The following is a 25308-nucleotide window of genomic DNA, read 5'->3' as shown; positions in this document are numbered from 1 at the left end:
CTTTATCCATGTGGGATTATCCCTCCTATATCTTTCTATTTGTCTTCAGCGAGTTTTCTCAACAGATGAAAAATGACAGACCACAGCCACGATATCGATGAATTGAACCTCCCCATAGCGCTGAGACGCACGCGCCGAACTGGAACTGGAACTGTGCGCCGCACTCCCTGTGTTTCCGGTGTAGGTATAGGGCGGGGAAGTGCGATCAAAAGGAGTCTCGCAGTCGCATGCACAAGAGAGGTATCACCACCTATTCCCCCGACTACACCACGGCGAGACTGGAATAATAGGATAACAAAGACCGCCACCGTGCGGGGCAACAAAACACATTTACAACTTTCTTCGGGCGCTGTCAATGGTTTGGTGGAAGACGAGCTCTCATCAACTGGGTTGACACCCATGGTCCGGCGCACATCGTTGCAACCCCCCTCCCCAGCGCCAGGCTCCTCAAAGTGCACATATAAGAATCGCAACACAGCCACGCCATCTCCTCGACGGTCTATTCTCACAAAACCAGTATCAACACAGCAACCCAGCACCTCCAACCAAGCAGATCGTGGCACCGAATCTGCCTCTACCCACCTTCTTCCCCTCCGCCAGAGCCACCACAAGCGCCGCACAATCCAGACCCACCGCAGCGCTTCTCTGAGCAGCATTTCAAGCGAGGAAAAGATGAATCACGCCTACACCGAATGGCGCAAGAGAGAGAGGGAAGCGCAGGAGGAGATTGAAAGGCTTAGGGCTGAGTTGAAGGAGAAGGACGAGACGATCGAAAGGTTTCATCAGAACGACGAGACCGTGGAGTTGGAGTTGTCTCCAGAGTTGGAGCTCGACGGTGGGATGGTAGACGCTGAGAGGAACCCTGCGAGGCCACGGAAGTTGGTGGAAATGCAGAGAGAAAAGGCGGAGAGGCAGACTGCTGTTATTCCACAACAACCACGGTCGCCAGAAACACCTGATAATCTGACCTTTCACACCGCGCTGTCAATGAGGCAGGGGGAAGATTTGGGGGGAAATGGAGGGGAAGATGGACAACAGCAGCACATGCTTTTGGATCACCATCTCCAGCATCACGACCCCGGCTCAGGATCAGAAACGGAAGCTCTTAGCTTGACAACCTCCCAATTCAGCGAGGCTATTCGTGCCCGTTTGGATTGTAGCACACCCCCTCCCTCGGTCAATCGCGCACGTCATCATCGTCTACTTCCGACGACAACGACAGCAGCAACAGCGGCAGCAGCAGGACCCAGACTCTTTCCTACCCCACCCACCACCAGCCCTATGACCATGGCCATGGCTATGGCCACAGCTAGGGCCGTAATACCCATCAACAACCTAACCCCAGGCACGGAACTCCCTATAACACCATGCTCCAACTCCCGACATGGAGCAAGGTCGACATCAAGTTCTTCGAGACGAACATCGGAAGCCACCACCATTCACAATCTCCATCATAACCACAGCGGCATGAACGAGGAGGAGGCCACACCAACCCGAGCATCAAACAGAGGAGGAGGCCCAGAAGAACAACAACTCCATTCCGAAAAAATCGCAACCCTCACCACCCAAAACACCACCCTGCAAGCCTCCCTCTCCCGCGCTCAAAACTCTCTGCGCGTAGCTCTGCAACTAGTCAAGAAACTCGAAATCGACAGCGATCGACTGCGCGGCGAGACGCTCTTACTCCAGCGGGAAAAGAGGGAGTTGTTGGAGGACGTCAGGGAGATGCGCTCGGAGAGAGAAGAAGAAGTGGTAAGGGAAAGAGTCAGGAGCGCGTTGGAGAGAAGAGACGAAATGTGGAAGGGGCGGATGAAGATGCTGGGGGAGGGAATCGTGGAGGGAGTCAGGGGTGCTTTTGAGGAGGTTATTGAAGATGTATTGATGGATTCGGGGGTGGGTGGGATGGATGAGATGCTGGGAGGAGAACCAGGGGGGTTGCCAACGGCGCGGATGTCGAGGAAGAAGAGAAAGAGAGGGATGGAAGAGGAGGAGGAGGATGCTGATGAGGAGGAGGAGGAGGAGGATCAGGTTCATGAGGACATGCAAGAGTGGGAAGGTGGGGATGGTGCAAGTTGTGATTTGGGAGCTGGGAACTCAGGTGCTGGTGGGGGTAGTGGTCACGGTAGTTATGATGATGGGCTTGAGGATATAGAGCGCCGGACTATGAGGGTGAGGGAAAGGATGATGAGGAAGAGAAGGAGGAGGACCAGTGGTTTCGGTACGGAGGAGGAGGAGGAGGAGGATGCAGATCCTGACGCTTGAGATATTAAAGTTAATCATGTCTGGTGTCTGGCGAAATGGTGTTCCAGGGCATATATGGCGTTCGTTGTGGAACTCGTTGACAGGCGTTAGGCGCACATTTCGGGCCACTGTCCATGGTATATCTAATCATCTTTACGTGGGAACATGTGAGGAGGTCGGTCTTCACATAGAAGTTGACGCATTATTGTCTAAACCGATCTCTACGCTTTCTTGCAATATTTGAGGCCTATATTTCCCCAATCGTCCCATGCGGACCTCCCCGCAATAACAACCTGATGCAAATTATATCAGCTGTGCCTATGGAAAGTATGAGTTCAACCTTTACTCATCCCAAACCCAGAACTATCTTGCAAGAAACCCCCTGTGATAGAAACAGGGCGTTTGCCACCATTTCCCTAGAATGAACAAAACCCCTTAGGGGCTTGCTTAATCCTCATTCGCTTGTAGTCCCAATTCACCCCAGTGATTAAAAAGAAAAAGAACAACCCTCTACACACAAAGCCTACGAAGTCGGCTTTGACTTGCTCTTGTCGTTCTTGAAGACAGCCGTCTCATCCACCATGAGCAACATGCCGAACTCCAAATTATCTCTCCTCTCCTTGGTGAAGTTCTCAAGATTGTAGCGCTGCTTGTGATGCTGTTTGAGAGTCCTGAACTGGGCCGTGTTGACTTCAGGTGGGATTGGCAAGGGCCAGTCCGGCGACAGAGGGGTGTCTTGGTCTGCTCGTATTTGCAGAATCATTTCCGCAACCAAGAGCGAGACCTCTTTACGATAGTCCAGTGCGCAAGCTAGACGTGATAATTTGCGCACATGCTCCGCATAACGTCTCTCTCTGGAGTCCGGGGGACAGGCCCTAGCCACCTCGCGGGCTGCGTTGACAAGTGATGGTGATGAGCCATGTGGCCAGGTGCGATTCTTTGTCTTCCAGGTCGCGTGGAATACCGGCCCTATCTGGTAAGAAGGAAGGGGAACAGTGATGTAGCTCCTGGTGGTGGAGTAAAAAGTCTTGAGGCCAAATGTGTTCCGTGTAGCGGCAGGGACTGTAACTGTTGGTTAGGCGAGAGATACTCGTATGGCGAGCAGGAGCAAAACAAGATGATGGATAGATGAGCTAGTCCATGTGGGCTGGGGGAGAGTTTATGAGGAGAGCAACTTACCAGAATAGTAGCTGGCCGCATAGTTCGTCACGGCTTTTGTATTTACTCTGTGGTGGAGGATGAAGTAGACCGCTTCAATGTCAGATAGCTGGTAAATAAATCCCAGCAGCTCCTCCGGACAGAATTTTTGCCCCGAATGTCTGCCATTGTGATGTTGCAAGCACTGAAATACACTCTCGCTTGACCCAGCGGAGGGTTGTTTGTTCCCACCATAAACAAAGGCGACCTTTCGGATGCCCCTCAAGTCTTTACGGACTTGCCTGAAGTCAATGTGACTGGCGAGAGGGTTCAAATCGACGAGTTGGTTCCGTGGGTGCCAAAGCCACAGCTTGCCCGATTTGTCGACACTAAATTCGAAGACCACGAGATCCGTGGCGGCGTCAATCTTCCGCCAGTCGTTGTTCGGGCGGACTGTAATAGGCAGAAGGAGTGGCTGAAGGCCACTTTTGAGGATCGCTTCAGCCGCGACAGGAGAATCGCGCCCAACATCCTGGATATTTTCTACAAGGTGGTAGCCAGAATTGTCGCCTTTCTTCTTACTCCTGGATTTCAGGTCCAGCTTCCATGTGACCGGGTCAACCTCATGACGTGACGCATCAGCGAAGTGAATCTGAGGCTTCCGGAGCGCCTCGTGAAAGATCATGATTTGTATTTCCACGGGGAGCCTCCCGAAAAGCGGCCATGCCACTGCCTCAGGCTCGGCCTTTTTGGGACTCATGATGAGAGGATGCGCCGTTTTTGCTGCTCCAGTGTGGGTGAGACGAGGTACTGAAAGTTGTTTGTCGATGGGAAAGAAGGTCGACAAGAAGTATTGGAGAATTGTGGGGGGTTGATAATGTGGAGAGGACTTGCTCTGGAAGATGGCTACGAAATGTGCCGCTTGTTCAGCACCGGGCTGGAAAGAAGAGACTGAAGAAGAAGTGGGGTGGCACGAACCGCCCCAACACCATTGCTTGTCTGACAAGGTTCTGTTTGGGATCATCTTGACCGGGCAGCGAAAATTGAGTCGAGGTGAAACCGGTGAAGGAACCCCAACGTTTACTTGGGATGAAATGGAAAGGGGAAAGGGGTGATCATGTGCAAAAAGCTTTGAGGCGGTACCGGTATCTCGTCAGACTTTGTTGGCATGTAATTCCGTCCACGCAGAATTAGAGGACATTCTGATAGTGAATTCTAGTCAACTTGGCTAGATTTCAACACCTGCTTGGTTTTCGGTGGTCTGTGGGGGGTGCAGATGCAGGTCCAGATGCACCCCGAGATGCACTCAATTTGATGATCGAATATGGGATGGATAGGAGTAAGATTTCGATTTCAAAAACAAATTGTTTCTATGGAGGAAGCCCCCCGCCGCCCTCCCTACTCCGTCCAGATCAGCCTTCCAGCTTCTGACGGTCTCTGGCCGTAGCTCTTTCCTTGACAGTCAATGGCTTCCTTCTATGTTTGAAGCTATCCCCTCTCCTGGATTGTGGGGTTTTCCATGTACTACAGTACCCTAGAAACTCGAGAAATTAGCAATAGCTGATCCCCTCTTTCAGCGCCCAGCAGGGCATGAAGCGGTGCTCTCTTACTAAGCCAGCATATGCCAACGGATGTATCTGTCCAGTTAGTGAACACGAGAAGACATTGCCCGCCCTCCACTGTAACTTGCGTGCGTTTCGATACACAGGATCGAGCTTGCCCTGCAAAGACCTGCCCCCTGCCCGGCGCTATAAGAGGTAATTGACGTTGCCAGTTTCGCGAGTTTCTACGGTATGCTGGTCCCTCCTGCCTGAATGAGTAAATGGCACGTAGCAGGTGCAAGTGGCCATGCACATTGCTTCGCCGGCCCTAGGCAGACAATGACGACTTATGAGCAGGAAAAGAAAAGTCCAACAAGAAGACTACCAAATGACTTGCCGTTGAAAACAGCATTCCAATTTGGATACTAACAAAAAACAAACCACATGTGCCGCCGAAAACGACGAGTGTCCGTCCAGATACTGAAAATCTGTTGTGTCGCAATGGCTATCTCCAAAACCCTACTTGAACTCTGCATCTGGCGCGTTTTACCATCAAAAGCCTACAACAGGTCACTAAACGTGTAGGGACCTTGGCGCAGTTGGCTAGCGCGCAGGTCTCATATCTAACTATGATCCGGTGCAAATATCGGAGTAATCCTGAGGTCGGGAGTTCGAGCCTCCCAGGTCCCAAACTTTTTGCAATTTTTTCCCCCTTTATCCCCTTCGCTAGATTTCTTCCTGTTCCTTCTTCTTCATATGCACGTTTTTCTCTTCTCATCTGGTCAATTTTTTTCTTTCTCAGATCATTTATATCGTTCCGCGGACTGTATCTCGAATGAATGCAGGGACTGCTGTTCTGTTAAAGAACCAATAAATACTTTCAATTGTATTAGACTTTCAAGCCGACAAGATTTCTTGTCGCTCATCTCAAATATGAATATGCAATAAGGCCGCCTCGTTTCTGCCTCCCTTATCATGATATATCCAATCCCGTAAATTACTTGCATACACGTTACACCATGGTCCACCATCACCAGGCTCATACCCCCGCGGCCTACATCAGCTCCGCAACATTCCCTTTCGGAGGCCCCCCTTTCCCTCCAAGCTCCGAGACTCCCTTTAGCGAGCTGTGATCCAGCAACTCAAACCTCGTCCCCAAGTCCCTGACCTCATACACGCCCAGCGCCCCACTCGCATCGCCCACAATCAACCACTTCCCATCCGGACTAAACTCAAACACCGTAATCTTTTTGATAGCCTCAAACTGCCCAAAGCTCGCAAACCCGCTCACCTTTGCCGCATCCGGCCACTTCCAAACCTCCTCCGCCGTCGCCACGTCGAGGATGACAAACTTCTGCATCTCGGGATCGCAGTACGCCACAAGCCGGCAGTCTGGCGACACACACGCCTGCACGTTGGGGATGGGAATGAGTCTGGTCGTGTTAGTCGGCATGTCCCATACCAGGACGAAGCGCTCGGGCGTGGGAACTCGCGTTTGTCTGAACTTGCCGCCGGGGAGCGGGATGTTGACGTGGCTGGCGGGAATCCAGATGGAGACGGTTACGCTGCCGTGGGAGACGAGAACGGAGGGGAGAGCCGTTTGTAGTTGCGTGTAAGCGGGCGCGCAGAAGCGGTAGGCTTTGTGTCGTTTCGGATCGCCGGACTCTTGGATGTGCGAATGGATGCTGTTCACGGGACTACGAGCTTGAAGTTTGGCTTCTTGGACTGGAGTAAGATGCCAGGCCACGAGGAGGATGGTTGAGTTGATGTCCCTGGGCGGGTCGCCAGGTCTGGGGCCTGCGGCAGCTATCAGGAAGGGTGAGTCGTTGGAGAAGGCTAGCTCGGGATACTTGGGAAGGAAAGGAAGATCAGCCTTTGTCAGATCAATGCAGCTGCTTGCATCTTCCCAGAAGGGCTTCTTAGCGCCCGGGTTACGTGATAGAAAGTACCGATCGATCCGGTCAGCCCCGGGCCGGTATATCACAAGGGGGGCGTAACTGTTGTCAAGTTTGTGGCTGGCAGCCCAACGGTGCGCTTCGTCGATAACCTGGACCTTCTTTCCGGATCCTCCCTTGGTGAAGTTGTAGATCTCGAGATCCAACCCAAAATGCGTAGTGATGCCTATAAAGCAAGGGGACGTGGGACCTTCGGATAAAATTGAATGGCTCCGGACGAAGTACTCTCTTGAACGAGGCTGCGCCGGTACGTACGATTTGATCTTGATAGTGCTATGAACCGTGTTCTTCGCAATTGCCCATATCTTGACTGTGTTGTTGGAATGCTTAGTTGCCAAATAAGAGGCTGTTGGTGAACAGTCGATATGGAAGACGTCGGAGCCTTTGCCCTTGTCGGTAAGATGTCGTACAGGCACAAGCTCGGCTCGGTGTGATTGCACAGTTGCTGTGCTGCTTTTATATGCAGTGACGTGATCTGTTGACTTGCCGTGGGACCATTGAGCCGGAGGACTGAGAGGAGTGGTGTTTACTGGCCATTGTTGGCTTTGGGCCTGGGGCGTTGGTGACCAGCGAGAGTCGTGTATAGTAGCCGGAGATAAGGTACTTGTACTTGCTGAGAATGTGCCAGTCGATATTGTAGCTATAGACGGCGCGGCCGTTGATGGGAAGATCCCACTATCGTAACCGACGCGGTAGGTCCCTGACCCCAACGACCCGGATGATTGGAGGTTGGGGAAATAACCTCGCGAGCTTTCACCAGGCGATATTGAGGCTCCAACAGATCCAGCTGTTGCAGCGCGTAGCATTTGATGTGATGATTTCGGTGTGGATGTAAACCTACATTGTTCGGGATTTTGAACGAGCTGAGGTTCGGACCATCGTTCAGCTCGCAAATCCTGGTGTGGTACATAGCTGGCTTCAAAAGGTTCGGATCTAGCGGATGGGGAACCTTGGTCCCAGCTTTGTTGGCTAGAAGGGGGCGACTGTGTTCTTTGTGAGAACTGTATGGATGTAGGTGACTCCGGTGTTGGGCCATGTCTCGAGGGATCCAGAGGCGTATTTCGAAGTCGTGGGGATACTTGCTGGGGTCCCCTCCTCGGACTTGAAGCAGTTGATGCAGGGTTCTCCCCGCCACTATAGAAGGGAAGTGCTATGGCTCCGGTTGGGTACCATGGTCCCGCTGATTCGTAGACGCTACTTATGACATACTTTGGCGATGCCTGTCTTCCTTCTTGGTGTGTTGGGGCGGTAGGAGGTTTCACCGGTTGCTGTGGCTCGAGATTTAAAGATCTAACGCCGTTCTGTACAGCATCGACGACGGATGTGGACGTTAAATCATTGTTTCTCGGCTTTGTTAGCGGGCCTTTGCATGACATTGCAGGGGTTTCATGTTACTCACAGGTCTTTGAGAGGGCTATCGTCTTTGATGACAGGGGAATCAGCACCAGTGGTTTCCAGACAGTTGATTACGGCATTCATGTATGGGTCGAGCCAAGTGTTCCTATTGTCGAGGCCTGTCAACGCAGTATGACTGCGTAACCGGTCTACTTCGGTCGTTATCTGACATTTGGAGGTTTTGGAGTCGCTGGTGTCGGAATTGGATGGTGACCTAGGTAACAAAAAAAAAGGTCAGTTTCAAGAGCATCTTGGGTGAAGAAGAGTTCAAGGAACGAATCGAGGCAAAACTTACTGGTGGTAATTCACAACATCAAGGACAAGTCCCAGCGCACGCCGATACGTCTCTATGTCCCCTCGAACCTCCGCCATTTTTGCCTTTCCTGAGGATACCCATTCATCTGCGCCACGACACTGCATTAGAGTGTCCTCTATCCGACTAAGCACATCACCGCAATCCTCCAGAAGCGACAGTACCTGCGCTTGCAATAAGAGAGGAATACTGTGTTCGTCACGCAGCAGCTCGAGCAAGAGGCGCATGTCGGAAAGCTCTCGGGTAACTGAAGAAAGGTCCGCATGCGCGTTTCGAACGAATCGTATAAACCGTGTAATGGTTCCCAATGTTGTCGATATGCCGGCAAGGATATAATCGACAGGCCCGGCAGCGCTGGCCACCGGACGCCAGTGACCGGGCGGAGACACCTCCATGTTCTTGTAACGAGTCGAGCACTTAGATGAGTATTAACTGGTAATTGACCACTGCTGGTATAGTGGGAACCGGCTGATCTTTTACTCTATTCGGAATATCACCGAATCGTTTGATGGTCCTAAATGGTGTCTCGGATGGAATAAAGTTCGAAATCTTCTCGTAGAGAAATGTCTTGAAAACTGCAAACCGGGGATTGGGTCGTAGTGCATTCGCTTCCTGCCGAAAACCTATTGGAGAAGATCAACTTGTCAACTGGGCAATGTGTCTACTGGGGACAGTTCTTTTTTGGAGAGAAAGAAGGAGAATGGGTTGCATAGACTCGATCGTGTAGTCAGAGCAGAGTTGGGGACAAAGACGTGGCTTGGCTTCGCAGGGCGGACAAAGAAGTGTGTAGGTAGTCTGTTGACTGGACTTGTGAAGCTGGCAGAGGTGAGGCGGGAGTGCTAGGTCCACGTGTTCACAATCGACAGCTGAACAGTGCCTAGACCGCGATGGACAAGAGACCAAGTGAAATTCCCAACCCCGAGGGCTTCGCGATGCGTGTGGTTCTGGAAGGTCTTTGCGAGAATGGCGATCCGGCAGGTGGCGTTGCGGGCCAAGGCAAAGTCCACGTACCGGAGGCTATCGTTCTTTGTTTGCCATGCCTACCCATCGCATCTGGCTAACATCCCGCCGCCCCCTACCGTTATGAGATGGTGCTGATAGGCATCGAATGAACACTTTGTTCCTCTTGTAGGGTGGAGGATGCAAGCCCACGGCATCCTCTCTTGATGAGAAAAAGGCAGACTGGCCAACCGGCGGTCTTCTTTTGCGCCATGACGCCGAACAGATGATGGCGACGACACCTCCGCATTCTTGTGGGGAAAGCATGGCTTCAATCTTTGTGTGCGTCGTGCTCAGTGCGGATCTGCTTCTCAAAATGGAAAACGACGAGTTCCTGTTGCGATTGGGATGAGTTTATTGGCTCAAGACCATCGGGGGCCAGCTTGCAAAACATCGCGGAAGATCGCGCAAAAGATCATTTAGAATCCACAAACTGGATCGAGGAATCTGAGTAGATTTCAGTTGCAGTTTGGGACACAAGTTTTCACCTCCATCCGAATAGAGAGAGGAAAATGGTCGAGGCAGGCATGAAGACGGAGCTTCTTGTGTGTCTGTATCACCTCGGTTCCTTCCGGTTATCGATGGGAAGTATCCTCAAGATGGTGAATTGAGGCAGTGGCGTACTTGAGCTCGTCTTTTGATTCCCAATTTCACCAAAAACGGTCCGATGGTGTAGTTGGTTATCACGTCAGTCTAACACACTGAAGGTCCCCAGATCGAGCCTGGGTCGGATCAACTTAACTTGCCTTTTTTTTTTCTTTTCTTTTTTGGGTTCCATCGGCGAGCGGGGCCTCCGGTGCTGTTCCTCATTCTCGGCCCACGAGCCCGCGCATCACCTTTTGTTCTTATTGAAAAGCTGAACCAACAACTCAAAACCACAACGACAAACGACGACAAAATCGTGAGAACTGTGATGAGAGACAAAAGATAACATTCATGTGCACATCTTATGCTATCTACCTTGTCCAGAGGTCCACCACTCGTCACGGTCCATGCTCGCCAGGTCGCATATCCATGATCATCAAAGCGTGTCCATCTGATGGGCTGTCTCCCTCTTCTTTTCTTCCTTTCCAGTTGTTTTATCGTGGTTTTCGTCACTTTTTCTCATCCGGCCTCTCGATGCCTCGTATAGCGGTGGCGCTCTTGCACGTCGTGTCTGAGCCAATGACTTCTGATTCGTACCAAGGCTCCGGAGGTGATGATTGTTGTCGTGGCATACGGATTCATGAAATCCAAAAATGCCTCCTTTCCACAACGGCGGATGCCAGCCGTCCACAAACACCACAGGCCGGACAAGGGCAAAGGCGGTGCATGAGCAACGGCTGAACAATCTTGCGGCAAGGATTTTGCGTCGTGCAGCAGTGTCATGGCTGCAATACCACAAGGTTTGCTGGACAGCCAGCTATGTGGATGGCGCTGGATGTAGCCTCCCGAAGGAACACCAAACACAGCCTTCCCAACCACGACTGAACATCCACTAATCCCCGCTCCCGTCAACATCAACTGTCGAGATAAAGGTTTGTCTCATCCTCGCACCCCTCAAACATCCTCCAATCCTTCCTCCCCCTATACCATTTCTTCCCAGTTCGCTTCCTCCATCGGCAAAGAACCAGTGCGTGACCATCCTACGACGTCACCACCAATTCTTGCTCGAGTGAGGACCAAGTCGCGTTCAAACCGTTCCTGGCCACCCGTCTCCTCACGGTGCAGACAGCCGCCAGTCCTGTAAAGCGTCGACAAACCATCTATATGTCGATATCTCCTTCCGCCACTAAGCATCTAGCACACTGCAGATCGCTCTCAAAATCCATACCTTCCCCTCCCCTCCCCAAGTCGTCCGAATATTTGAAAAAAAAAAAAAAAAAAAAAAAAAAAAGAAAACGACAACCAGCGAGGCGCAACCTAAAAATGGTATCCGTTCCAAGCCATGATCAACTGTAGCCAGCTGACCCTGGCTGACCATCACGCCACGCGCCGCCCAAAAGCCGAACCCATAACGCCGTTTATGTAAGCCCACCATACCAAAACGAACAAAGTACGACCCCTCCTCCGTTAACACGAAATATCTGTGAAACCGCCAGCCATGACAAAAAGCCTGTCCATCCATCATGTATTGAGTTTTGCGTGCGCACCTTTTTGTGATCCATAGAGCCTGGTCCGCCTGTAGAGCCAATGTTATTGAGTCGTGTGATCATCAACTGATGAAAATGTGAGAGCCATAATGAGGAAATGATCTGCTCGCGTGTGTCTTGATCGAGAGGTGAAATTGGCTGAAAATCCGAGGAACGAGGAACTGTGTTGGGTATAAGGGATGGGAAGCGTTTCAATGGAGGAAAAAGAAATCTCGCAGCGCCTCATGGAGTATAAAGCCGCTTCCGCCGTAAAGCCAACAAAGACGTATAAACCCCACACCACCCAAGACTCCGCGCCCATGCCGAAGCGTTGTAAGCCGTGAATGCGAACAGGATGAAGCTGGACCGTATCGAAAAATCCGTGAAATGGGGCAAACTCCAACAGAGAATGTGTCGTAGTACAGTTCCGTGGATGTCGCTGGACTGTCTGCAGGGTCGGCAGTAAAGAGTGTGATAGACGAGTCTGCCGTAGCGTAAACGCAAACCTGACAGGCCGAGGGACAACACTTGTCGTCATGGTAGCCCATTCACAGTTCGAGAGGAACAGAAAAAGATGGCCGAGAAAAACGACTAATATGTACAATTCAAAGACAAAACAACGTGGAAGCGATGCATGGTCGCACACCTCCTCACATTACCACATACCCCCCTCCTTCCAAAACTTGTGGGGAGAGTTTACCCTACTGGGCAGACAGTGGACCCTGAGGCTGGCCCTGACCTTGGGTACGAGGGCCGCGCTGACCACCGTAATTCTGGTTCTGACGGCCTCCCTGGCCCTGGAAACCACGTCCACGACCTCCACGGGGCCCACTGCTACCGGGCTGCCCGCGGTTGTTCTGGTAGTTGGTGGGCCTGGGTTGGTTGTTGGAAGCACCTGTGCCATTTTGGCGACCGTTTTGCCCTTGCCAATCACCCTGGGCCTGGGGGATGGGTCTGTGAGGCTGTTGAGCTTGGGGATTGAAGCCAAGTTGTTGGTTACCCTGTTGAGGCGGGAGCTGGTTCGACGGCTGTGTCTGTGTTGAGAAATGCTGTTGCTGTTGAGACTGTTGAGGCCGTTGCGACTGCTGCAGTTGCTGTTGCGGCTGCTGGGCAATAGGCTTGAAGGTCGAGATGGGCCGGGGAATAGATTCGGGGTTCTCGTACACGTAGAGGCTCTTGTCAATGGTCTGAGGAATGGGCTGAATCTCAGTACCAAGATCGCGCTCAATGTTGTAAAGGTTGAATCTGTCATCCCAATTGATCAAGTTAATAGCAAGACCAAGGTGACCATAACGACCAGAACGACCAATACGGTGGAGGTACGTCTCGGCGTTCTTGGGGAAATCGAAGTTGATGACGACGTTCACTGCCTGAATGTCAATACCACGGGTGAGGAGATCCGAGCAGACCAGGTTACGGCAAACACCGTTGCGGAAGTCGTGAAAGACACGGTTTCTCGCCTGCTGAGCCATTTTGGCATGACTATAGAAGCACGAGTATCCAAGCTCAGTGATCTTTTTGGCAAGCAGTTCGACGCGGTTGGTAGAGTTGCAGAAAATGATGGACTGGTTGATCTGAAGCTTGGAAAACAGAGTGTTCAGGCAGTGAACCTTTTGCTTCTCCTCAACAAAGGCATAGTACTGGGTGATACCGCGAAGGGTAAGCTCGTCCATGAGGTTGATCTCGTACGGGCTAGTCATGTTCTTGTCCGAGAAATCCTTGACCGAAAGAGGGAAAGTGGCGGAGAACAGCATGACCTGACGATCCTTGGGGTGGAACTGCAGAAGCTGCTCAATGACGGGGGTAAACTCTTGCGACAGGAGCTTATCAGCCTCGTCCATGATGAACATTGGGCACTCGCTGAGATCGGCCACCTGCTTGCCAGCTAAATCGAGGATACGACCTGGTGTTCCGACAACGATGTGGACTGGGTCCTGCAGACGCACAATGTCGTCCCGCAGGCCAGTTCCGCCGGTTGTCACCATGACGTTGATGCCGAGATGCTTGCCGAGCGTCTTGCAGACTTGGGATGTCTGCATGGCAAGCTCACGGGTGGGAACGAGAATAAGACATTGGATCTTGGAGACCTTGGGGTTGATCTTGTTGAGGGCGGGAATGACGAAAGCGGCGGTCTTGCCGGTGCCGTTCTTTGCGCGTGCGAGGATGTCTCGGCCGGTGAGGGCAACGGGGATCGCTTCTTCCTGAATTGGGGACGGTTTCTCGAAGCCAGCCTCGAAAATACCCATCAAGAGATCCCTGTCATGTATGAAGTCTTCCCAATCCAGACCCCTCGTGTTTGTAACATCCTCGGTCTGTTGTCTTGTGTCCCTGGCAGGTAGGTTAAGACCCTTTTTCCAGTCTTCCGGGCCTGAGCTATCAAAAGCATGTCAGCTGGGTTTGGGACAGAAGGGAAGGCGGTCAACCTACCTCAGACTAGTAGCTTTCAACTGATCCGCTAGTTGGTCGGACATTTTGACAGATGGTCGTTGTTCGGTTGTGGAACCCGTGGTCGAGGCTCAGATGTTGCAGAAAGGAGAGCGTAGAGCGCGATGGCTTCGTCTCCGGGTATGTGTAGCGAAATGGACAGGTGGTTGACAAGGGGAGAGGAGCACTAGTTGTGGGTGGGAATCCCCTCTTTCTCTTTTGTTCTTCGCGGTGAGCAGAGCCAGACAGGTGTAGCTTTGCAGGCGGAGGCGGAGGCCTGTCGCGAGGGGTCGTGGGGCAAAGATGAGACGGCGGTGGATGGGGATGGAGTCGCGAGGAGGCTCGTTGCGTGTGGGAGCACCTCTCTGTCGTTTGATTTTGCTTGTATGCCTCGAAGTCGAGCGACGTCTTTTGTGGGAGAGGCTGCGAGGAATCCGATTCGGGGTCGACGGCTGGGACTTGATTGGCCTGTGAAAGATGGAGGGCGAATCAAAGCGACGTGTGCGATGCCGTTGGGAGAGTGGGACGAGATGGTGCTTTGCAGCGAGCTCAAAGTGTTTCTGTTCTGTTGTGATTGAAGTGTTGTCGTTGTTGTGGTGGTGGTCGTCGTCTGAAAGCGGGGCAGAAAGGCAGAGAGTTTGAGGGAAACTTCCGAAGCTTGGACGAGGCGAGGCGGTGCGGAAGTCGTGAATGATTCAGTGAGTGGACGAAGGAGCCGGAGCGTCCAGGTCCCAGTCTCCTCTCCTCGTCAAAACTGTTCACTCCACTGCCGAAAGGGTCTCGGATCACGTGTTCCCTTGATGTTCCCTGCCGAACCCTGCGCCTTCCAGTTGTGTGTATCGCACAATCAGCATCGTGTCCACCACGACGGGACCGACGGGGCCTCCATTTCCATACCTTAGCTGTGTATCTCGTCTCATAATGGAAGGCGGCGGGCGCCACTCGCTCATAGGCCACAACTCGGCCGTGGCATCGCCTTCCAGTCCCACTCAGGGGCAATTCAGTTCGGTTTATATGACCGCTGCCTGTGCCTCTCTGTTGGGTACCTAGTGTACCTACCTACATAGGTAGTTCTGGTGGTGGCCCAGTAAATAGTGTACATTCCATGTACCGACGTCATCCGTTAACGGCACACTGGTGGGCATCCCGGGCGACAACCATCCCGTCCACGTCCTTCTGGGCTTTGTTGCGTAGGTAGCTGAAACTGGACAAAGTAATGATCAAGTTGACAAAAAGTTTGGCAATTGAAATAGGTACAGTTGGATATTTTTCAGCACGGTCACAACAATGACCGTCTCTTCACTGCCGTCTTTTGTTGCCCAGCGCGTGTCAAGTACGTACATAGGTACCTACAGAAAGGTACCTAGTAGAGTTCTTGGTACATAGGTAGACATCTGCCCCACACTCAAAGGTGCTGCTGCAGGCAGGCAGTGTCAATGTCTGACACTGAATGAGCTCCCAGCATATCCAGCAGCATACTATCGACATCATCCATTTCCCACCCTCCACCAAACACCGTACTTCTACACCATCTTCATCGACCATCTCCCCCCGACTTCCGCTCCTCGACTATTGGGCACGCTTAATTATCGCGCCCGGAGCCATGATTCTCTCTCTATCAGCCCCAGTGAGCTCCAACATGACTACTTGAAGCCGTCACCATGTTTTCCTTGAAATTTGCCGCCATCAGCTGCCCCGGCAATGCCGCCCGCGCGTCCCATGGCTCGCTCACGCTAGTCCGGGCAGCAGCAACACCATCAAGTCGGCCGTGTGGTCCCCTGGCCGTCGATCCCGTCTTCTTTGACCTTCGTCCGATCGCTCCGACCGCCCGGGGAGCTTTCCAAACACGCCGCCTCTTCGCTTCGGTCCATCACGGCGCAGCAGACGCGGAGCTGCCGACAGACCACCCCGCATTACATTGGCCCGCGTCCAAAAACCCTACACCTTACGAGATACTTGGGCAAAGCAAGAACGATCCGTATAACAAGAAGCGCTTCCACGAGCTGGTGAAGCTTTACCACCCGGACCGACAGCCCCATACAGGGCTTCCCGACACTTCTCACCCAACCAAGCTTGAGCGCTACCGTCTCGTTGTCGCCGCCAACGATATTCTAAGCAATCCGCAAAAGCGCCGCATGTACGATCTCTACGATCTTGGTTGGAGCAACCATCCGGATCTGCCGGACCTGCGCAATGACGACGTCCCTTCGAATCACAGTGCCTGGCGCCGCCGTCCCGGTAATGCGAGCATGAACGCTACTTGGGAGGATTGGGAACAATGGCGTAACGAGCAAGACTCGGGGGGTACTGGCCAGCAGCAAAAACCCATCTTCGTATCCAACGGCGCCTTCGTCGCCATCGTTTCTTTCTTCATCATAATGGGCAGCTGGCAGCACGCCACGCAAGGTGTAAAGAGTGGCGTCGCTCTTGTGGACGACCAAGAGCACAAGCATGCCGCTATCAAAATGGAGATGCAGCAACGGTACGGTGAAACGGCCGGTCTGGGCCGAGAGGCACGAGTGGACAACTTTTTGAGGCAGCGAAACGGCTGGGACAATTATCCCACTCACCCGCACCACATATCCGGTTACTATCGCAATTTGCCGTCACAGGAACCTCCGCGTCGGTTACCACCCCCGGTGCCGAAACCCGACGGGAATTAGGCCGCTACAATTTGGTCAAGCTATCACTGTCGTACCACGTCGATACATGCATGTCCGCCACCTTGTGAACATAGATCAGTCCCCTTGATTGCTGGGCAATGGTGGACACTGCTCGCTGAGGTTGATCCAGAGAATCATCGGGGCTCGGGTTGCTCTTCGGATGGAATGAAAGCCAGACCGCATGGAGTAAAAGCGTTGAAAGGCCCAAACAAATCCGGTTGGACAGACGAGAATGGAGATATACCTACCGTCTCAGAGCATAAGATGTATAAGCGTATCCAAAATGCTGTGCTTCGTGCGCAGGGCAATGGAACGCACGCGGGACCATTTGATGTTCAAGTCATAGAACAACGTTAAGTCATTTTTTGTTCCTCAACGTACAAAGACCCAGCTCAAATAGCTGGAGCACAATTGAAGACAACGCATTTGGTTCAACCCATGTTTGGAAATTTGACGAAAGTGGAAGTTTTCATTCTTGCAGAAGTCACTGCGACGTAGGGCTTTTATAGACGAGAAACTCCGATGGGAAGCGCATAGGCCATTCCCATCGACCCAGACGAGAATGTTCTGTGGGGCTTGGCGGCTGGTGAAGTCGCTTAAACAGAATCGGGGCATCCGATTTGAGATTCCAAGGATATCAGGCATAATCTGTAGGCATACTGCAACATTCATGTATGCCTGCCAGAGATTGTATGAAAGACGGTGGTTTTCAATATCCCGAGTCTTTGCCTGGGCGGTACCGCACTGGATCCCATTACGGTTGCCCTGCGACTCAGAGGTTCACGGGCTTTCGACAGCGGAGGGGAGGGCAGAAAGGTCCTGACGTCAACTCAAACACGGGCACGGACGGAATGGGTCAGATATCACGAATTGGCAGTCACATCATAATAGATACCGCAAGGAGACTAGGTGAAAAAAAAAAAAAAAACAGAGCTTTCTTCCCACAGCATCTCACGAGCGACATCTCCTGTTTGGAAATTGTACTGTGAACGAACTCTACTTACTTTTACTGCTCCAAGACCATTCCCAAGCACCTCTACCAGTAGTGCTCAACCGCAATGCCTTCGCGGGCAATTCAAAGAAAAGCCGAAGCACCCTGTCGTGGAAAGCATGAAAAGAAAAAAAAGAAATCCAGTGACTGGAGTGGGATTCGAACCCACGCATCTTTCGATACTAGAATACACCGCACTAAGTGCAGAAGAATGTTGTTCTTGAGTCTAGCGCCTTAGACCGCTCGGCCATCCAGCCATTGCATTGAGAAACAGGGATGTAATAGCGAAAAAAGTAAGCAGCTGTGATACCACGCACCACGCACCAACTGTATAGGGGTACCTGTACCGACTTGGGCGTGCTGTTTACTCTACCCCTGAAGATGACCAGCCAGACGAGCGGTCGTAAGAATAAACCAGACACCGACAGTCCGATACCGCTCGCTGTGGTTGGAAAAGGCCATCACAAAACTGTGATATGGATTACGATCATTGAGAAACGCATCGGTCGGTCTCCATTGGGGCTTCTTCAATCCAGTAACTATCTTAAATCTGCGCTCAAAGCTACCACAAAAACGATGTGATGCGTGGGTATGGGAGGATTCTAGAGGTGTGACGTAGTGGCTGTGACATGTCCCAATCGTTCTTACCTACGACCACTCGACGGAGTGTACAAATGTTCCAGGGTGTTGCGCACCTTGACATGCTCACGAACCTGAATCCTAACATGAAATCTGCATCAACTATTCCTAGCTTGGTTGTCCTTTGGCTTCGTGCATATACTTCCGATTACCAGTTTTCCCGACCGAACTCAACGCTCTTTCCATTTCTAGGTTACTTTGCATTTACCTTTCCCAACCTAAACTACGGGCAGCTTCAAGATTCCCCCATGCGCGTCAGCCAATTCACAGACTCACCGAGCACACACAAACCACCCAAACAGTCCCTCAAGCACTCAAACACCCAGACGTGCCATAAACCCCTCCAACAACCCACATCACGGCATCCAAACCTCCCCACGAAAGCCACAGCACTGTCAGGGCCCCAGTCAAGCTCAAGAGGTCCATCGCCCACAAGGGATATTTCTCCTTGTCGATGACCCAAAATCCAATCCAAGTGAGCAACGCCGCGATGCCCACGAGCAACTTGCCCAAGCCCAGCATCACGTTCCCTGCGTAGACCTGGTCAGCTCCGAGAAGCCCAGCAGGGCTCAAGGATAGGAGAGTGGCTGTTTGTTGTTGGGTGTGGCATTGAAGGGCTTGGTAGGCTTCTTGCAAGGAGATTGGGTTGTCTTGGGGTTCAGGGGCGGGATCTAGGAAAGAAACACGTCCTCTTGTGGCACGAACGCCGGATAGGGAGAGAACAACAATCGTGACAACGTAAAAGGCAACAAAGAAAGGGTATGCTATGGTCCAGACTCGCCGGATGTAGACCGAATGGCGAGATGGCCGAGGCCGCCAAGGGTGGGCAACAAGTGGTCGAGTTTCCATGTTGTGTTCCTTTTGCACTTGGAAAGCGGAAAATTGATATGCGGGCACTTATGGGTGAAGGTCCTGATGTCCTCAGCTGGCATGATTTGCTGAATTCTGAATTCAGCAAGGTAAAGCACCATTTATGGACGGACTGTACAGACATGGTCAGTTGGTATGTATAGGTAGTACGGACACAGATGTGACTGTTACATGTGTTCGATGACACATCCTTTGCTTCTCAGGGTATCTTGGGACGTACGTTGTTACTCACTCGAGGGCCCACTGCTTGATGCGTACTGGTTTCCATCCATCCAGGTAGGATGGAAAATGAAATGAATCATGTTCAAGTCGGGTCCTTGCTTGGTGCCTGCTATGACAGGAAACTGGTACATGGATACATCATTGACTGCGCATGAGTATCTATCCCCTTGCCATTACCGCCAAGATGCGTGATACACACGGTCTCAACCTTCGCCTCGGACCGTGACCATCACTCCAGGGTGTAGATACTCGCTTTGACTTTACCCTCCCTTCCTACTTTCACCTTGACCCCCAGAGACCTCAAATCCCATCCGAAACCCCACTCCCATCTCATCTTCTCCCTTCTTCAAACAGGGCACTCCTTCAAATTGCCTAACAAATTACCTCACGAGATACACAACCACCCAGATCCATACTCCCCCTTCGGTTAAAGTTCTCAGCCACTTCCCACCCGTACAGATTACTTCAACCCCCAAACTCCCGTCCATTCCGTTTACCCCTGAGACAATACCGGCCGCGATTACCGAAAACACCATGCTCAAGCTTGCTGCAGCAGCCGCGCCAGTCTTAATCGCAAGTTGCCCGCGCACGTGTCCCTTTATGCTTTGATGTGAAGTTGGGATCCTGCGAGAAACGCCATTCGCTGTCAGTGCTTGTTGGAACCATGTATTGGTGTTGGTTCATTCTTTCCTTGTTAGTCGACCGTTGGGAATGCCTTCAGTCTCAATCCGCTGCGCCTTCGTCATCAATCGATCCGGGATAAGACGGGAATCGCAGTTGGTTCTTATTACCCAACAACTGTCTTCCTTCCATCAAGTAGTAATAGGCAAATAGCTCCCTCTAGCTACAACCAACAATGCCCAGATACCTATCCGAATATTACCTCTACATGGGTAGGCATTTAATGGCTTGCATCGGCTCAAGCTGACACGCACTCCCTCCCGAATAGATAAAAAGTCCAACAGGAATCCCTCCTTCCATTTTCTGCAAGCCGGGTTTCACGAACTAATCTTGATCCCCATCATCACCCACCGGACACCCAGGTGTCCCGTAAATCCCCCCTACAATCCAAAACGTCAAATCCACCGCCCACCACCCCGCCAGCGCAATCAACCCCCTTATGAGCCACGAAAGAAGCGTTACTCCCCACACCTGAAACCCCTTTCCATGAAGCCAAAGCCCCAAGCATACGAGCCCGATGAAAATGATCACCTGGCTCTTCAGCACAGCCAAGATCCAATGATGCGCGTACCACTGGTCAGCGGCAACGAAACCGGCAAAGAGGGCGAGGAGGGTGGCCGTTTGCTCTTGCTTGAGGCACGGCTCGGGGAGGGAGCAGGTGTCGCGGGTGTAATTTGAAAGGTGGGTACGTCTAGACATATTGGATGCTGCAAAACGAGTCGAAATTTGGTTCTGTTAGCCATTGTGTCCTTGAAACAGTGCTCGAGGTAATGAGTTGGTAGGAGTGGAAGCAACGTCTTACTTGCTGAGATTTCCTCTTGTCTTGGGCGCTCGTGCACAATGAACAGCAGGATGGTGGCAGCTAGCGTGTAGTATAGGACGAAGAAGAGCAACACAAACTCTCCTAGCCGGGTGCGGAAGAAGTTTGGACGTGGTGGTTGCTGGTAGATGGAAGGAGAGGTATCCATTGCTGGCCCGGGAAGCGAGCAAAAATTCCGTGATATATGAGAGGTATGTCCGTCAAAGGTTGAAAGTTTTCTGCAAAGATATGCGCGGTATGGTTTGTCGAGGATAGGTATTGAAGGTCGACGTGTAAACTGTCCTTGTTCTCGGTTGTCGGGCAGGAGTCGTTTGGAGAGAAACACGTTCAAGTGAGAAAGGAAAGTCCATAACTCGGAGGGAACTCATAACAACAGAATGTACCCCCACACGAGCTGTCATTGTGAGATATGATGAGAATGATGATTCAGTGGCACATCAGCCGGCTGTTAGTCCCGATGGATAATCATTGACTTGTGTTTGCTTCTCATCGTTCACTGTTCTGTAAATGTAGTCTCCTGATGCAATTGTCAATGCTTCAACCAGCTGACCAGAAAATCATATATATGCCCAGAAGAAGACTTCATCCACTTTCTCGGTCCACGGCTTCGACTATGTTCATTCTTTCTTTTTAGTCAAGCTGTTCGTTTTCCGTTTGGGATGGTACTCTAGTTGTGCTGCAACGTACGTTTTTGATATTGTTGTATGTCGGATTCTGGACGTACGGCTTGTGTGAGAGGTCTTTACCTAGGCCATTCTCAAAGACTGGCCAGGACAGACTCGACACGCAGGATGTCCAGAGTTCCGACCATGCTGGAGCGTTGGCCCATCAGCATCCTAAGGTTGCGAATCGACGGTGACGACTGACGAGGGGTTTCTAATTGCTGTCAACCGCCGCCATACCGCTGCATCTCATTGCCATCGTGTTTCCACTACAACTGATGGCTTCGACAGGGACGTGTACACCCGATATCCCCTTTCCAGAAGGGGTGAAAGTAAGTTTTCAGACATGTTTACTTTCCACAACCGTTGGAGGACAGACTTCGATCGTTGGAAGACATGCAATTGCATTGCCTTCTATCGCAGCATGTTTGATCCAGATGCCATCCTTGTAGTCATGAGTAGCTGCCGTGGCTAATACCAGCTCGGCGCCGAACTCTGAAATGGTGATGTCAGTGTTGATGGGTGAGAAATAGGCGGAATATCGGTGAATGCAGAGGATCCTTTGTGGCATGCTCGTTGATGTGGGCGAGATACACCTCGGCGCCGGGCAGCACCCGGCAGTTCAGGTGCCTTGGGCGTATAGAGGTACCCCGCAAGGCCCGGTAACTATGCGTTTGCTGAAATGAACAATAAGATGACAAGTTTGTGTCTGTTTGAGGACATCATGACTGGAGAAACCCGGCGTGAATCGATGTTGCAAAAGACCGGGCCGCAGATCTCCGGAATGTCACAAGAGTCTGAGGGAAGAGATCTGAACGGTAAGAGTGGTGTGAATAAGAGAAAATGGCATTCCGAATAATATAAAGCGGGTAGTTGACAAGATGAACATACAGTGGGCAGCTTCTTATCATATTCAGCAGGACCTCACCTTCCCTGCAATATATATGTAAATTGAAATGGTAGGAACTCGATTTGAAGTGCGCAATTAAAAGAGGGAAAAAAAAGAAAAATGAGAAACAAAAAAGGAATTAAGAGAAGTGCGCCAGCCGCGAATCGAACGCGGGGCCCATCGATGGCAACGATGGATTTTACCACTAAACCACTGGCGCTTCATATATTACGGAGCGTTACACCAAGTACCTATGATTGCATCTCGCAAACTCGCCACGTCCCAACACAGTTCTCTCACAACGAATCTTGCCATCACATTACCTTCCTTCCCGAACACCTACGCCCTCATCCACCAGCTCCTTGCACACCCCCTACGCAATCTAGTCCAAAGTCGTTATATTTGTGATTATGGGACTGACACCACTCGCGCTGTTGAATGAGATATTCTGGCAAACGACTGAAATGTTGAACTGGAGGGGTGCCAACCCTCCCTTTTTGCGGTATGCACATTCACTTACGAGTAGGATATTAGTGGCTGGGGAAGTTGATCACAACGCAGTATCTTCCTCTAGAGGTAGTTGGTCTCGGTGCGGTGGACCAATGCAGTGTCAAGTATCAGGCCATACAGTCAGCATTTTCCACCAACCAGTGACAGCATGGAAGAGCTGTTGGCTCTGTCCCGAAAGCTGGTGAACCCTAAACCATCTAACCTAGCACGTGCCTAGGTTGAGGGGTAGTTTAAAGACCGAGCTTTCCCCCAGACTCACCGGTTGGAGCAGGGTCCGTACCGCGTTTCCTTTGTGGTTTTCGCAGATGCACTCCAATAGGTAGGTATCCCTATGATTTTCCTCTTGTATTGCATCAGTTCCTGCCTATCCAACATGTACCACTCAGAGCACTGTCTGTTTCGTTGTATTGTGTCCCATTTTTTCTCCAGTTGCTTGTCGTTGTGGTCCCATTCCATCAGCTTTCTGTTTTCTGTTCTGCACCCCCAAGTCTAGGTATGTACCCTCTTCTTCCCAAAAGACGCTTGCCTCACCAAAACACCCCTTCAATCCACTTCCTCATCCGTCTAGTGGCGGTCCCATCCTCCTTTCGTTTGCCTTCCAATAGAATGAAATCGTGCGCTTCATCATACGCCTCCTCCAAAACCACGTCTATATCCGGATTCGTCCTCCTGATCCCCTCAGCGAACACAATACTTTGGTCCCTGAACACCTCCTGGGTACCCAAGGTGACATAAACCCTCTCAACAAACTTTCCCAGCCCCTTGTACCACGCGCCCGTATCCACATCCGCCGGCATAGCCCATCCCTGACCCCTCTTCTTCTCGGCGTTATACTTGTTGTGGTTACCAAAGAGCTCCTGAACCGCCTTCTCCATAATCACGGGCGACAGCATATCAATGAGCGCATTATCCGCCATGCTCTGATCATCCGTCCTGGCGCTCACCCAGGGACTGACAGCGAACACGCCAGCTATGCGCTCCTCCAGCGGGAGTGCAATCTTCCTGGCGTCCGGATGTGGATGCAGCAAGTGACTCATGATCTGGGCCGCTAGATTAGCGCCGGCCGAGTCGCCGCCAATGACCAGATCGCGCGGCCGCACGCCCAGCTTGAGCAGGTACGCCAGCGCGTCAGCCGCCTGGGAGAGCTGGACGGGATAGCGGGCCTCGGGGGCGAGGGTGTACTGCAGCACGGCGACGGCAACGTGTTGATGATGAAGCCGGCCGGCTTGGATGTAAGACCGCAGACACCACTCGAGGTGGCCATCCTGCATGGGCGCGATGAAGCCGCCGCCGTGGAAGAAGAGGACGAACTTGAGTGCGCGGCGGCGGTCGCCGACCCAGAGGATAGAAGACTCGCCGTCAGAAAGGATCTCTTCGTGACGGTGGAGGTGGTCGAGGATGTATTGGTCATCGGGGGTGGCGTGGCCGGAGTCGATGCGAGCCTGGGAAGCAGCGCGGGTGGAGGCAATCCATTCACGGTAGATGGTAGCGGTCGACGGACTCATGTGCTGGATCTCACGCGGAGAGAGACAGCCGAGGGCGAAGCGATTGTAGGCGACTCTGAAGTAGTGGCGGATGGGGACCCCGCGCAGGATGGCGAGACTGACGCAAGTGATGGCGTTGAGAAGCAAATGGGCGGTGTCTAGGGAGTGTATGTGTCAGAGTTTTGCTCGTCGGAGCATATGACAAAGGGAACCAAAGGTAAAAGGGTTTGTAAGAAGTGAATGTACCGATGGTGAGGAGATGGGCGACAAGGTAGAGTCTTTCCCACAGCCTCAAAGGGTTTTTGCGAAGCGCGCGAGCCTATTTGTCATGTTGAGGTGGGTGGTTCGTCAGCGATCCATGGCTTCTGTTGACTTTTATTTCCCTTTTCGGACGATCCCTTGGAATGGCTTCATACCACCAAAGTGCAACGTAAAGAAGCAGATACTCACCATGATGATCAAGACTTGAAGACTGCAGTTACCACGCAGTTTGGAACGGTTTTTGGCAATGGTTTCGAATGGACAAATCCACAAAGATTTGAAGACGTTTGACAAACAACCTGTCCCGTAGAGGTACCTACCTACCTATACAAGCCTCCCAGCTCGGGTGGCATGGAGATTGGTCAGGTAGCCCGTAGAGGTACTAACCTACATCGGCAGAGGGAGCGAGTTGAAGCAGGCCATTTTTCAGCTGCATACAGGTACTAACCTAGGTTCATCACGGCAGTGCCTGCAGGCCCCGCTGCCCGTTCGTAGATCTA

General features: G+C 51.9%; 9 protein-coding genes and 4 non-coding genes across 13 annotated transcripts; 4 read left to right on the top strand and 9 right to left on the bottom strand.

Moving 5' to 3' along the window:
- Positions 1-72: 72 nt before the first annotated feature.
- On the top strand, positions 73-2262 carry B0T23DRAFT_400135 (uncharacterized protein; the record flags this gene model as incomplete). Its single annotated transcript, XM_062838468.1, has 1 exon — positions 73-2262. One exon carries the CDS (start codon positions 73-75, stop codon positions 2260-2262), a length of 2190 nt encoding a protein of 729 aa, XP_062688471.1.
- A 502-nt stretch (positions 2263-2764) lies between these two features.
- Positions 2765-4138, bottom strand: B0T23DRAFT_436665 (uncharacterized protein; the record flags this gene model as incomplete). The annotated part of the gene is made up of 2 exons (XM_062840587.1): positions 2765-3303; positions 3421-4138. The coding sequence occupies 2 exons, from the start codon at positions 4136-4138 to the stop codon at positions 2765-2767; spliced, it is 1257 nt and encodes a 418-aa protein (XP_062688470.1).
- Positions 4139-5503: 1365 nt separating this feature from the next.
- Positions 5504-5609, top strand: B0T23DRAFT_t402. The gene has a single exon. It is a non-coding gene; the product is annotated as a tRNA-Met (tRNA).
- Positions 5610-5973: 364 nt separating this feature from the next.
- On the bottom strand, positions 5974-8689 carry B0T23DRAFT_326844 (uncharacterized protein; the record flags this gene model as incomplete). Its single annotated transcript, XM_062835574.1, has 5 exons — positions 5974-7040; positions 7345-7549; positions 7735-8164; positions 8274-8483; positions 8565-8689. 5 exons carry the CDS (start codon positions 8687-8689, stop codon positions 5974-5976), a joined length of 2037 nt encoding a protein of 678 aa, XP_062688469.1.
- Positions 8690-10242: 1553 nt separating this feature from the next.
- Positions 10243-10316, top strand: B0T23DRAFT_t403. Its single transcript has one exon. It is a non-coding gene; the product is annotated as a tRNA-Val (tRNA).
- A 1146-nt stretch (positions 10317-11462) lies between these two features.
- B0T23DRAFT_50392 (uncharacterized protein) lies at positions 11463-12311 on the bottom strand. The gene has a single exon (XM_062841379.1). It carries the CDS (start codon positions 12228-12230, stop codon positions 11757-11759), a length of 474 nt encoding a protein of 157 aa, XP_062688468.1. The 5' UTR covers positions 12231-12311; the 3' UTR covers positions 11463-11756.
- B0T23DRAFT_50396 (ATP-dependent RNA helicase dhh-1) lies at positions 12312-14291 on the bottom strand. The gene is made up of 2 exons (XM_062841380.1): positions 14120-14291; positions 12312-14065 (listed from the first exon to the last, which is right to left on the bottom strand). The coding sequence occupies exons 1-2, from the start codon at positions 14161-14163 to the stop codon at positions 12394-12396; spliced, it is 1716 nt and encodes a 571-aa protein (XP_062688467.1). The 5' UTR covers positions 14164-14291; the 3' UTR covers positions 12312-12393.
- A 1241-nt stretch (positions 14292-15532) lies between these two features.
- B0T23DRAFT_50386 (uncharacterized protein) lies at positions 15533-16862 on the top strand. The gene has a single exon (XM_062841378.1). The coding sequence runs from the start codon at positions 15778-15780 to the stop codon at positions 16777-16779; it is 1002 nt and encodes a 333-aa protein (XP_062688466.1). The 5' UTR covers positions 15533-15777; the 3' UTR covers positions 16780-16862.
- A 794-nt stretch (positions 16863-17656) lies between these two features.
- B0T23DRAFT_408634 (uncharacterized protein) lies at positions 17657-19258 on the bottom strand (the record flags this gene model as incomplete). Its single annotated transcript, XM_062839315.1, has 6 exons — positions 17657-17684; positions 17725-17746; positions 17784-17875; positions 18144-18392; positions 18466-18483; positions 18765-19258. 6 exons carry the CDS (start codon positions 19256-19258, stop codon positions 17657-17659), a joined length of 903 nt encoding a protein of 300 aa, XP_062688465.1.
- B0T23DRAFT_t400 lies at positions 17915-18027 on the bottom strand. Its single transcript has one exon. It is a non-coding gene; the product is annotated as a tRNA-Leu (tRNA).
- Positions 19259-20266: 1008 nt separating the features above from the next.
- On the bottom strand, positions 20267-21150 carry B0T23DRAFT_436662 (uncharacterized protein; the record flags this gene model as incomplete). Its single annotated transcript, XM_062840586.1, has 2 exons — positions 20267-20889; positions 20985-21150. 2 exons carry the CDS (start codon positions 21148-21150, stop codon positions 20507-20509), a joined length of 549 nt encoding a protein of 182 aa, XP_062688464.1. The 3' UTR covers positions 20267-20506.
- Positions 21151-22702: 1552 nt separating this feature from the next.
- On the bottom strand, positions 22703-22773 carry B0T23DRAFT_t399. Its single transcript has one exon. It is a non-coding gene; the product is annotated as a tRNA-Gly (tRNA).
- Positions 22774-23104: 331 nt separating this feature from the next.
- B0T23DRAFT_390625 (Alpha/Beta hydrolase protein) lies at positions 23105-25021 on the bottom strand. The gene is made up of 3 exons (XM_062837889.1): positions 24998-25021; positions 24794-24866; positions 23105-24705 (listed from the first exon to the last, which is right to left on the bottom strand). The coding sequence occupies exons 1-3, from the start codon at positions 24998-25000 to the stop codon at positions 23591-23593; spliced, it is 1191 nt and encodes a 396-aa protein (XP_062688463.1). The 5' UTR covers positions 25001-25021; the 3' UTR covers positions 23105-23590.
- Positions 25022-25308: the final 287 nt, after the last annotated feature.

The sequence above is a fragment of the Neurospora hispaniola genome, assembly GCF_033458365.1.
Source record: "Neurospora hispaniola strain FGSC 10403 chromosome Unknown B0T23scaffold_10, whole genome shotgun sequence".
Lineage (NCBI taxonomy): Eukaryota > Fungi > Ascomycota > Sordariomycetes > Sordariales > Sordariaceae > Neurospora > Neurospora hispaniola.
The sequence above is the reverse complement of the archived record's forward strand: the minus strand, read 5'-3'. Positions and strand labels throughout refer to the sequence as shown.

Coding starts and splice junctions, on each gene's coding strand:
- B0T23DRAFT_390625 (XM_062837889.1), bottom strand. Junction 24,706..24,793: donor CGCCCATCTCCTCACCATCG/GTACATTCACTT, acceptor TACACTCCCTAG/ACACCGCCCATTTGCTTCTC.
- B0T23DRAFT_50396 (XM_062841380.1), bottom strand. CDS start 14,163: ATGTCCGACCAACTAGCGGATCAGTTGAAAGCTACTAGTCTGAG. Junction 14,066..14,119: donor TTGAAAGCTACTAGTCTGAG/GTAGGTTGACCG, acceptor TGCTTTTGATAG/CTCAGGCCCGGAAGACTGGA.
- B0T23DRAFT_50392 (XM_062841379.1), bottom strand. CDS start 12,230: ATGACGACAAGTGTTGTCCCTCGGCCTGTCAGGTTTGCGTTTACGCTA.
- B0T23DRAFT_50386 (XM_062841378.1), top strand. CDS start 15,778: ATGTTTTCCTTGAAATTTGCCGCCATCAGCTGCCCCGGCAATGCCGCC.